This window comes from Macaca thibetana, chromosome 1, assembly GCF_024542745.1.
Source record: "Macaca thibetana thibetana isolate TM-01 chromosome 1, ASM2454274v1, whole genome shotgun sequence".
In the NCBI taxonomy this organism is placed as follows: Eukaryota; Metazoa; Chordata; class Mammalia; order Primates; family Cercopithecidae; genus Macaca; species Macaca thibetana.
In genome coordinates this window covers 206,868,106-206,881,037 of record NC_065578.1, presented here as the reverse complement: position 1 = coordinate 206,881,037, position 12,932 = coordinate 206,868,106, and the positions used below count along the sequence as shown (strand labels likewise).

Here is a 12,932-nt window from a genome sequence, read left to right as displayed (position 1 = left end):
AAGAATCCATCCCCACCTCAAAAAAAAATAAAAAATTTGAAGTTTATAAAATAAAAAAGTTACAGGAAGCTAAGGTTAATTTATTATTAAAGAAAGAAAAGACTTCTAAGTTTAGTTTAACTTAAAGCTACAGTGTTTCTAAAGTCTACAGTAGGGTACAAGAATGTCCCAGCCTTCACATTCACTCACCACTCACCCAGAGCAACTTCCGGTCCTACAAGGTCCATTCACGCTAAGTGCCTTGTGTAGGCGTACCATTTTCTATCTTTTTTTTTTTCTTTTGTTTTTTATGATGAGATCTCATTGTGTTGTCTAGGCTGGTCTTGAAACTCCTGGGCTTAAGCAATCCTAACGACTCAGCCTCCCAAGTAGCTGGTACTAACAGGCACATACCACCCATACCACTCCACAATGCTTAATTTTTTTTCAGACGGAGTCTCGCTCTGTCACCCAGGCTGGAGTGCAGGGGCGCGATCTCGGCTCACTGCAACCTCTGCCTCCCAGGTTCAAGCGATTCTCCTGCCTCAGCTGCCTGAGTAGCTGGGACTAACAGGCACATACCACCCATAACACTCCACATTGCTTAATTTTTTTTTTTTTTTTGAGATGAAGTCTCGCTCTATCACCCAGGCTGGAGTGCAGTGGTGCAATCTCGGCTCACTGAAACCTCCACCTCCCAGATTCAAGCGATTCTCCTGCCTCAGTCACCCGAGTAGCTGGGACTACAGGCGCCCGCCACCACGCCTTGTTAATTTTTATATTTTCAGTAGAGACGGGGTTTCATCATATTGGTCAGGCTGGTCTTGAACTCCTGACCTCGTGATCCACCTGCCTTGGCCTCCCAAAGCGCTGGAATTACAGGCGTGAGCCAATGCACCCGGCCAATTTTGTATTTTTACTGTACCTTTTCTATGTTTAGGTAGATACTTACCATTATGTTACAATTGCCTACAGTATTCAGCAGAGTAACATGTTGTACAGGTTACAGCCTAAAAGCAATAGGCCATGCCATACAGTAGCCTAGGTGTGTAGTAGGCTACACCATCTAGGTTTGTGTAAATACACTATGATGTTCACACAATGACGAAACTACCTAACAGGCATTTCTCAGAACGCATCCCCTTCATTAAGCAATGCATGACTATACTGAGTCAATGTCCCTGAACCAAGGCCCCCCATCAGCATTTCAGGACAAATCCTGCATCATCCAGGACTTGAAGCAATTCTGGATTTTTCTGCTCAGGGTAACCAAGACTTTGAAAATATCACTGTATTCAGAGACCATTAAAGACCATAAAATTATGAACAATTTGGGCAAGCTTTTAGAAGAAGGAAGTAGGCTGGGATAAGTTCCAAATAAAAAGTCCTTTTGCAGGGGGTGGTGGCTCACACCTGTAATCCCAGCACTTTGGGAGGCCAAGGCCAGTGGATTGCCTGAGGTCAGGAGTTCGAGAACAGTCTGGCCAAACTGCTGAAATCCCCGTTTCTACTAAAAATACAAAAAAATTAGCCAGACATGGTAGCAAATCCCAGCTACTCAGGAGGCTGAGGCAGGGGAATTGCTTGAACCAGGGAGGTGGAGGTTGCAGTGAGCCAAGATCATGCCACTGCACTCCAGCCTTGGCAACAGAGCGAGACTATATCTCAAAAACAAAACAAAACAAAACAAAACAAAAAAAAACGGTCCTTTCACAGGAGAGTTTGTAAGGTCATGGTCCAGGTACCTAAGGAATCCGTGGGCCTGGCTAAAATATTTCTCCCAAAACACATAACCTGAACAGCTCTGAACAAATTCAGAGATGGCAAGTCTACAAGCAGAGTTGGCCTTTTAAGAACATCCTGACTTTCTAAAATTATGGAATAGTGGACCAGGAGATACGCTGTGTGGTTATCTAATTCTGACCTTCATTTTAAAGGTTAGTAAACTTGTCTTGTTCGTGACCATAAAGACTGTTAAAAGCGGGCTGGTGCAGTGGCTCGCACCTGTAATCTTTGAGATACGGAGGTGGGAGGATCGTTTGAGGCCAAGAGCTTGAGACCAGCCTGGGCAACACAGAAAAACTTCATCTCGATAATTTTTTGTTTTGTTTTGTTTTTTTAATTAATTGGGTGTGCTGGTGCGTGCTTGTAGTCCCAGCTACTCAGGAGGCTGAGGCAGAAAGATCACTTGAGCCCAGGAGTTCAGGGTGACAGTGAGCCATGATCATGCCACTGCATTCCAGTCTGGGCGAGACAATGTCTCAAAAAATAAATAAACGAAACAAACAAACAATAAAGATTGTTAAAAATAGACTAGAGGCCTCCTGATTTCTAGGGCAGTATTGTGTTCACTGTACCACATTTAAGGAAAAACAGCTTACTAGGGAAAGATCCTTTTGAGAAATTGAAAACTAATAAACATCAACAACAACAACAAAAATTCAGAAGACAGGCTCTGCCTGAAGGCTCTCAGCACCCTTTTCAGAGCTTCATGCAGTTTTTCTGACATCAGGTAATCAAAAATATTAATAGAAATGCAATGTGATGGGCTAGGCGTGTAATCCTGGCACTTTGGGAGGCCAAAGCAGGCGGATCACAAGGTCAGGAGTTCAAGACCAGCCTGGCAATATGGTGAAACCTCGTCTCTACTAAAAGTATAGAAATTAGCCGGGCATGGTGGTGGGCACCTATAATTCCAGCTACTCGGGAGGCTGAGGCAGGAGAATCACTTGTACCTGGGAGGCAGAGGTTGCAGTGAGCTGAGATCCGGCCACTGCACTCCAGCCTGGGTGACAAAGCGAGACTCCGTCTCAAAAACAAAACAAAACAAAACAAAACAAAAAAACAAAAAAACAAAAAACAACAAAAAAAAAGAGGCTGGGCGCGGTGGCTCACGCCTATAATCCCAGCATTTTGGGAGGCCAAGGTGGGTGGATCACGAGGTCAGGAGATCAAGACCATCGTGGCTAACATGGTGAAACCCTGTCTCTACTAAAAATACAAAAAATTAGCCGGGCGTGGTGGTGGGCATCTGTAGTCCCAGCTACTCGGGAGGCTGAGGCCGGAGAATGGCATGAATCCGGGAGGCGGAGCTTGCAGTGAGCCGAGATTGCACCTCTGCACTCCAGCCTGGGTGACAGAGTGAGACTCCCTCTCAAAAAAAAAAAAAAGAAAAAGAAGTGCAATGTGACATGGTGACATGTAACTCTTCCTATCATAAGAAATTTTTTTAATGGTGGCTCAGCATTTCACTATTTAGATGTTCTATATTTTGGGTAATCAATTCCTTCTTACTGGATATCTAGGCTGTTTCTCTTTTCTATTATTTACTCATTGGATTATAAATTGATAATGAGCCAGAAAGGTTTACATTCATCCAATTTAAAGGACTGTCACACACACACACACACACACACACACACACACAAAGGACGTAGAAAGCAACGCCACACATAAGGTCAAGAGTCAGAATTTTTTTTAAAAAGGGAAAAATTCTACAAACAGCAGCAATTAAGCCACAAATAAAGTTAACTGCCTTTTTGGAATACAACAAATTCCATAATATAACTACTCCATGAGCCAAACGTTTCTTCCTCTCCATCCCTCCTTATTCAAGTATTAAATATAATCTTGACTAAATGACCATGCTGATTCATAATGAAAAGTTACCTGCATTTAAAATACACAGTCCCTTCGTGGCTCCCATCATGCTTTCCTCTCTCGGGATTGTCCCATTCTACTCCTAACCAGGGTCCTAGCAGAACAAGAAAAACCAAATGAGTAACAGATGATGATACAGGCAACGCTCCATTTTTCTGCAAGCAAATACCAATTTGCAGTGGAAACCACATCACACAGATACCACTTGGGGAGGAGGGAATGGCCAAGTTAGCCTTACACTCAGGACTTCAATCAGCAAATGCCATAGCATGTCTGGGTGAAAAAGCCAACAAAAACCACCTCTCCAGAAAACAAGAATGGCTAAAATTTATTGAGCACACTAAACAAGATTGACCCTCGAGGACATGACACTAAGAGAAATAAGCCACCACAAAAGGACAAACACCATATTCCACTTACATGAGACATCTAGGGTATTTACTACTAAACTGTACATTCAAAACTGGTTCAGATGGTAAATTTTATGTTACGTATATTTTACCACAATTTAAAATGTTAAATTAAAAAGTGGTTAAAATGGCAAACTTTATGTTATGTATGTAGCTATAATAAAAATTTCAAAAAAAAAAAAAAAAAAGCCCAGGCACAGTGGCTCACACCTGTAATCCCAGCACTTTGCAAGGCCAAAGTAGGTGGATCACCTGAGGTCAGGAATTCGAGACTGGCCTGACCAACATGAAGAAACCTCATCTCTACTAAAAATACAAAATTAGCCAGGCGTGGTGACGCTTGACAGTAATCCCAGCTACTCGGGAGTCTGAGGCAGGAGAAACGCTTGAACCCGGTAGGCAGAGGTTGCAGTGAGCCGAGATCGTGCCACTGCACTCCAGCCTGGGCAACAAGAGCAAAATTCCATCTCAAAAAAAAAAAAAAAATCCAAAAACAAAGGAAAAATAATGTTTTCCTTCAATTTCAGCAAAGAAAAACCCAAAAAAGGTAGTCTTCAAGGAAAAAGAAAATGATCCCGGATAGAAGCCTAAAGATACAGAGGCTGGGGAGACAAAAGGCAAGAAAAGGGTAAATACATGGGTAAAGTTAAATTAATATAGACAACATAAAGTAATAATATCAGTTCTTTGGGTTTAAAATAAACATTGGTTAAAATGTCACACATGAGGCCGGGCGCGGTGGCTCAAGCCTGTAATCCCAGCACTTTGGGAGGCCGAGACGGGCGGATCACGAGGTCAGGAGATCGAGACCATCCTGGTTAACACGGTGAAACCCCGTCTCTACTAAAAAATACAAAAAATTAGCCGGGCGCGGTGATGGGCGCCTGGAGTCCCAGCTACTCGGGAGGCTGAGGCAGGAGAATGGCGTGAACCCGGGAGGCGGAGCTTGCAGTGAGCTGAGATCCAGCCACTGCACTCCAGCCTGGGCTACAGAGCGAGACTCTGTCTCAAAAAAAAAAAAATTAAAAAAAAAAAAAAAAAAAAATCATCTCTAGGCTTGGTTGTTCATGCCTGTAATCCCAGCACTTTGGGAGGTGAAGGCGGGTGGATTGCTTGAGCTTAGGGGTTCGAGACCAGCCTAGGCAACATGGCAAAACCCTGTCTCTACTAAAAACACAAAAAAATAGCTGGGCATGGTGGTGCATGCCTGTGATCCCAGCTACCCAGAAGGCTGAGGCGGGAGGATTGTTTGAGCCTGGGGTGTGGAGGTTGCAGTGAGCCAAGGTTGAGCCACTGCACTCCAGCCTGAGTGACAGGGGGAGACTCTGTCTCAAAAAACAAAAAAAGAAAAGAAATAGTGGCTGGGCACCGGAGCTCACGCCTGTGATCCCAGCACTTTGGGAAGCCGAGGCTGGCTGACTGTTTGAGCTCAGGAGTTCGAGATCAGCCTAGGTAACACAGTGAAACTACGTCTCTACAAAAACTACAAAAACAAGCCTGGTGTGGTGGTGCGCACCTGTAGTTCCAGCTACTTGGAAGGCTGAGGTGGGAGGACCACTTCAACCCAGGAGGCGGAAGTTGCAGATAGCACTACTGCACTCCAGCCTGGGCAATGTAATAAGACGCTGTCTCAAAACAAAAAACAAAACAAAACAAAAAAAAACAATAATCATTGTCATCCAATGAAGGTAGAAAAAGAAGAAAACAAGGAACAGAACATCAGCAAAACAAACAAAAAGTAGTAAGATGAGAGATATAAACCCAAATTATCAATAATTAAGTAAAACATAAATGGTATAAATGCACTCATTAAAAGAAAACATTTTCCAATACCCGGGCACAGCAGCTCACACCTATAGTCCCAGCACTTAGGGAGGCCAAGTCGGGTGGATCACCTGAGGTCAGGAGTTCGAGACCAGCCTGACCAACATGGCGAAACCGCGTCTCTACTAAAAATAGAAAAATTAGCCGGGCGTGGTGGTGGGTGCCTGTAATCCCAGCTACTCGGGAGGCTGAGGCTGAGGTAGGAGAATTGCTGGAACCCAGCAGGTGTAGGTTGCAGTGAGCCAAGATCGCGCCATTGTACTCCAGTCTGGGCGACAAGAGCAAAACTCCATCTCAAAAGGAAAAAAAAAAAGAAGTACAATTAATGTTATCATCATAGAAACTATCAGAATGGGTTGAACTGATGGATGCTACAAAGAATGCACAAAGTAAGACCATTCTCTCACACTGCAAAGCACAAGTCATTTTTCAAGCTAAAGCAGACGGAAAGAGCAAAGCCAGCATTCAACTGTCAGCATTCAAGTCTGACGAAGAACATCTATGGTTTAGCAAGCTTTTGCCCAGGGGCCAGTACATTAATGACAGAGGAGCAAGTACAGAAACCAGTATGAATAAGAGAGTGGACAGAAGTGGTATAAGGGCAGGCCTACCTACCTCACTAGTCAGATCCCAGGAATGTGTAAGATCCAGATTTTTGCTTTCTACATCCAGGGTGAACAAACCCTGATAGCCTCACTTTAAAAATTCCAAATGCACAAAAGACTGAACCAGACACTAGCACACAGGTTTATTAATTTACAATGATAAATAAAGCTGTCACACAAACCTGATTACTCTGGTCGGCCTAATTTTTTTCCTATTCTCCATGGACTCAAGCCACATGAAAAACCATCATAATCAGTCCCAACTTCACTGACATCACAAGAATTAAAAATAATTAATCCATTACAAAGTTTCTGCATAGCGAAAGAAACAATCAAAGTGCCAGGCGCGGTGACTCACGCCTGTAATCCCAGCATTCTGGAAGGCCGAGGCGGGCGGATCAAGAGATCAGGAGATCGAGACCATCCTGGCTAGCACCACGGTGAAAACCCGTCTCCACTAAAAAATATAAAAAATTAGCTGGACGTGGTGGCGGGTGCCTGTAATCCCAACTGCACAGGAGGCTGAAGCAGGAGAATGGCGTGGACCCGGGAGGCGGAGCTTGCAGTGAGCCGAGATCGCGCCACTGCACTCCAGCCTGGGCCACGGAGCAAGACTTCGTCTCAAAAAAAAAAAAAAAAAAAAAAAGAGATTGAGACCATCCTGGCCAACGTGGTGAAACCCCGTCTCCACTAAAAATACAAAAATTAGCTGCGCGTGGCGGCGCACGCCTGTAGTCCCAGCTACTCGGAAGGCTAAAGCAAAAGAATCCCTTGAGCGGGGGAGGTGGAGGTTGCAGTGAGCCAAGATGGCGGCTATTGCACTCCAGCCTGGAGACAGAGCGAGACTGTCTCAAAAGAAAATAAACAAACAATCAACAAAGTGAAGAGACAACTCATAGAATGGGAGAAAATATTTGCAAACTACTCATCTAATAAGGGATTAATAACCAGAATATAATAAGGAGCTCAAACAATTCAATAGAAAAAACATCTAATAATCCGATTAAGAAATGGGCAAAAGATCTGAATAGACGTTTCTCAAAGGAAGGCATACAAATGGCAAGCAGGTATATGAAAAGGTACTCAACATCACTCATCATCAGATAAATGCAAATCAAAACTACAATGAGGTATCACATCACCCCAGTTAAAAGGGCTTTTATCCAAAAGAGAGGCTATATAACAAATGCTAGAGGAAAGGGAACCCTCACACACTGCTGGTGGGAATGTAAATTAGTACAACCACCATGGAGAGCAGTTTGGAGAATCCTCAAAAAACCAAAAATAGAACTGCCATATGTTCCAGCAATCCTACTGCTAGTTATATATCCAAAAGAAAGAAAAACAGTATATAGAAGAGACATCTGCACTCCTGTGTTTACTGCAGCACTATTCTGAATAGCCAAGGTTTGGAATCAACCTAAGTGTCCATCAACAGATGAATGGATAAAGAAAATAAACACATACACAAGAAAATACTATTCAGCCTTAAAAAAGACTGAGATCGGCCGGGCGCGGTGGCTCAAGCCTGTAATCCCAGCACTTTGGGAGGCCGAGGCGGGTGGATCACGAGGTCAGGAGATCAAGACCATCCTGGCTAACATGGTGAAACCCCGTCTCTACTAAAAATATAAAAATCTAGCCGGGCGTGGTGGCGGGCGCCTGTAGTCCCAGCTACTCGGAGGCTGAGGCAGGAGAATGGCGTGAACCTGGGAGGCGGAGCTTGCAGTGAGCCGAGATCGCGCCACTGCACTCCAGCCTGGGTGACACAGCGCGAGAGTCCGTCTCAAAAAAAAAAAAAAAAAAAAAAAAGACTGAGATCCTGTCATTTGCAACAACATGGGTGGAACTGGAGGTCATTCTGTTAAGTGAAATAAGGCAAGCACAGAAAGACAAACCTCACATGTTCTCACTTATTTGCAGGAGTTAAAAAAATGAAAACAATTGAACTCATGGAGATAGAGAGTAGAATGGGGCTGGGCAAGGTGGTTCACGCCTGTAATCTCAGCACTTTGGGAGGCTGAAGCAGGCGGATCACCTGAGGTCAGGAGTTCAAGAGCAGCCTGGCCAACATGGCAAATCCCCGTCTCCATTAAAAATACAAAATTTAGCCAGACGTGGTGGTGCACACCTGTAATCCCAGCTACTTGGGAGGCTGAGGCAGGAGAATCACTTGAACCCAGGAGGCGGAGGTTGCTATAAGCCAAGATGGCACCACTGCACTCCAACCTGGGCAACAGAGCGACGCTCCATTTTAAAAAAAAAAAAAAAAAAAGAGAAAGAAGAAGTAGAATGATGGTTACTAAAGGCTGGGAGGCTGGGCAGGGGAAGGGAGTGGGAATGGTTAATGGGTACAAGAATACAGATAGCATGAATAAGATCTAGTGTTTGATAGCATGATAGGGTGACTACAGTCAACAATAATTTATTGTACATCTTTATATAACTAAAAGGGTATAATTGGGCTGTTTGTAACACAAAGACAGAATAAATGGTGATGGATACCTCATTTACCCAGATGTGATTATTATATATTGTATGCCTGTATCAAAACATCTCATGTACCCTATAAATAAATACACCTGCCAGGCGCAGTGGCTCACGCCTGTAATCCCAGCACTTTGGGAGGCCGAGGCGGGCGGATCACCCCAGGTCGCAAGTTTGAGACCAGCCTGATGAACATGGAGAAACCCCGTCTCTACTAAAAATACAAAAATTAGCCGGATATGGTGGCACATGCCTGTGATCCCAGGTACTCGGGAAGCTGAGGCAGGAGAATCCCTTGAACCTGAGAGGCGGAGGTTGCAGTGAGCTGAGATTGCGCCACTGCACTCCAACCTGGGCAACAGGAGCAAAACTCTGCCTCAAAAAATAAAAAATAAATGCACCTACTATGTACCCACAAAAATTAAAAGAATCCAACAATCCAGAAATCATCCTCCTTGGTATTTACCTAAATGAGTTGAAAATATATGCCCACACAAAAACCTGCACACAAATGTTTAAAGCAACTTTACTCACAATTCCCCAAACTAGAAAACAAAATATCCTTTAGTAGGTGAAGAATAAACCATGGTACATCCAGACAATGGAATAGTAATCAGCATTACAAATATATAAGCTGGCCTGGAACTGTGGCTCACGCCTCTGATCCCAGCACTTTCAGAGGCCAAGGCAGGAGGATCACTTGAGCCCAGGAGTTCAAGTCCAGTCTGGGCGCCATAGGAAGACCTTGTCTCAACAAAAAATTAGCAAGGTGGCCGGGCGCAGTGGCTCACGCCTGTAATCCCAGCACTTTGGGAGGCCGAGGCAGGTGGATCACGAGGTCATGAGATTGAGACCATCCTGGCTAACACAGTGAAACCCCGTCTCTACTAAAAATACAAAAAATTAGCCGGGCATGGTGGTGCGCGCCTGTAGTCCCAGCTACTCGGGAGGCTGAAGCAGGTGAATGGCGTGAACCCGGGAGGCGGAGCTTGCAGTGAGCGGAGATCGTGCCACTACACTCCAGCCTGGGCGACAAAACGAGACTTCGTCTCAAAAAAAAAAAATTAGCAAGGTATGGTGGCTAGTGCCTGTAGTCCCAACTACTCAGGAGACTGAGGTGCGACGATCACTTCGGCCCCATAGGTTGAAGCTGCAGTGAGCTATGATCGTGCCACTGCACTCCAGCCCGGGCTACAGAAAAAGACTCTGTCTTAAAAAATAAGGGCTAGATGCAGTGGTTCACGCCTGTAATCCCAGCACTTTGGGAGGCCTAGGCAGGCAGATTGCTTGAGCCCAGGAGCCAAAAACCAGTCTGGCAAAATCCGCTCTCTAAAAAATATAAAAAAATTAGCCAGGCATGGTAGTGCACACCTGTAGTCCCAGCAACTTGGGAGGCTAAGGTGAGAGAATCATTTGAGCCCAGGTACAGAGGCTATAGTCACAGTGAGCTATGACAGCACTACTGAACTCCAGCCTGGGCAACAGAGTGAGAACCTGTTTCAAAAAAAAAAGAAAGAAAGAAAGAAAGAAAAGAAAAAAAAGAAATTTTCAAATGCCTATAATAAAATTCGTTACAAATTTTAAGTAGGGCTGCATCCTAGAAGTAAGCTATAACATGCACCCTGAAATCACTAAATGAAATAAATAACTTAATTACCTACTTAATTCCACTACAATTTTCACCTAAATACCATGGTGTGTATGTCAAAGACAGGAACTTTGGTTTGATACAATGTTTAGATGTTCCCCTAGGCAACAGTCAGTAAGTTTAGCTGTTTCCTTCATCCATATCATGTCATTACCATATTAAAATACATATATATCTATTTGCTCTGCAGGAGGATAAAAGCATGATTCTTCTGAAAGGTGTATACAACTGCTAAAAGAACGGCACTGCTGTAAATACTTTATGAAGAGATTTGCTACCAGACTACCTGTGTCAACTCTATTCTCTAGGTATTATTATTTCAATACAGGAAATGAAAAAAAAATTAAAACTCTGGAACAAGAACAGCAATCAAACAACAATAATAAGATATAATCAATAAATACTATTTTTTTTTTTTTTTTGGAGACAGAGTCTCACTCTGTCACCCAGGCTGGAGCAATGATGCAATCTCGGCTCACTGCAACCTCCGCCTCCTGGGTTCAAGCGATTTTCCTGTCTCAGCCTCCCAAGTAGGTGGGACTACAGGCACATGCCACCATGCCCGGCTAATTTTTTGTATTTTTAGTAGAGACGGGGTTTCACTGTGTTAGCCAGGAAGGTCTCGATCTCCTGACCTCATGATCCACCCACCTCGGCCTCCCAAAGTGCTGGGATTACAGGCATGAGCCACCATGCCCAACCATTAAATACTATTTTTTAAAATATCTCTAGCATTAAAACTCAGTATATAAATAATGTGAAAAGCCAAAAGTAGGTAAATAAATGCTACAGAAGTCTTTATAAATAAACAACATTTCATTTTGGTGAAAAAGTGTAACCACAGGAAATGGTGGGATAAAAATTAGATTTTTCTCTATATGGGAAGCTAAGAAACTCATGTCTAAAATTAATCAAGAAAAAAGCTAATGCAGATTTTTTTTTAATTAATTTTTTTAGAGACAACATCTCACTCTGTTGCCCAGGCTGGATTATATAGCTCATAGCAGCCGTGAATTTATGGGCTCAAGCAATCCTCCCACCTCAGCTTCCCAGTAGCTGGGACTATAAGCCTGAGTCACCATGTCTGGCAAATAATTTTGTTAAAAGAGACAGCAGATGAAAAGAGCATGTGACTACCCTACCTTAAAATCTTAAAGAATAGATACCACTTTGGACTAAAGGATTAAACCAAGATGTGAAATAGAATCAAGTTTTTCAATAATCTGGACTTACTGATTTAAAACAATTCTGGGCCAGGCGAGGTGGCTCACGCCTATAATCCCAGCACTTTGGGAGGCTGAGGTGGGCGGATCATCTGAGGTCAGGAGTTCGAGACCACCCTGACCAACATGGTGAAACCCTGTCTCTACTAATAATACAAAAATTAGCTGGGCGTGGAGGGGGGTGCCTGTAATCCTCGCTACTCGGGAGGCTAAGGCAGGAGAATCTCTTAAACCTGGGAGGCAGAGGTTGCAGTGAGCCAAGATCCCACCACTGCACTCCAGCCTGGGCGATGAGAGCAAGACTCCATCTCAAAAAAAAAAAAAAAAAAAAAAAAATCTGTTCACCAATTTGACAGTATGAATCCCAACTTTCTTTTTTTTTTGAAACAGAGCCTTGCTCTGTCACCCAGGCTGGAGTGCAGTGGCATGATCACGGTTCACTGCAGACTCGACCTCCTGGGCTCAAGCAATCCGCCCATTTCAGCTTCCCAAGTAGCTGGGGCTACAGGCACATGCCACCATGCCAGGCTGATTGATTGATTGATTGATGCTGGAGACAGGGATCTTGTTATGTTACCCAGGCTGGTCTCAAACTCCTGAGCTCAAGCAATCCTCCCTCTTCAGTCTCCCAAAGTGCTGTGATTACAGGCATGAGCCACCACACTCAGCCTATGAATCACAATTTAAACTGTACAGTTTTGTAAGAAAATCTATTTTTTTTTAGAATTGCACTGTAAAGTATTTAGGAATGAAATGCTACTCTGTATATAATTTAAAATGCTTAAGCAAAAAATAAGAGATGGGCCGGGCACAGTGGCTCACGTCTGTAATCCCAGCGCTTTGGGAGGGTGAGGTGGGTGGATCACGAGGTCAGGAGTTCGAGACCAGCCTGGCCAACATGGGGAAACCCCATCTCTACTAAAAATACAAAAATTAGCTGGGCATAGTGGCACATGCCTGTAATCCCAGCTACTTGGGAGGCTGAGGCAGGAGACGCGCTTGAACCAGGGAAGCAGCAGTTGCAGTGAGGGGAGATCATACCACTGCACTCCAGCCTGGATGACAGAATGAGGCTCCATGTCAAAAAAAAAAAGAA

General features: G+C 44.0%; 2 protein-coding genes across 6 annotated transcripts in view; one reads left to right on the top strand and one right to left on the bottom strand.

The window, feature by feature from the left end:
* The window catches only part of TBCE (tubulin folding cofactor E), a 79,847-nt gene that overhangs the window by 46,327 nt on the left and 20,588 nt on the right, over window positions 1-12,932 (bottom strand). For all 5 annotated transcript variants that reach the window (XM_050769979.1, XM_050769967.1, XM_050769959.1 and 2 more), the window contains exon 3: window positions 3,649-3,733. In XM_050769979.1, the coding sequence (XP_050625936.1) occupies window positions 3,649-3,733 (85 nt within the window). The remainder of the gene's footprint in view (window positions 1-3,648; window positions 3,734-12,932) is intronic.
* RBM34 (RNA binding motif protein 34) overlaps window positions 12,015-12,932 on the top strand; it is a 254,736-nt gene continuing 253,818 nt past the window's right edge. Inside the window, exon 1 of the mRNA XM_050770093.1 lies at window positions 12,015-12,018. The gene's annotated coding sequence lies outside the window, so the exon portion shown is untranslated. The remainder of the gene's footprint in view (window positions 12,019-12,932) is intronic.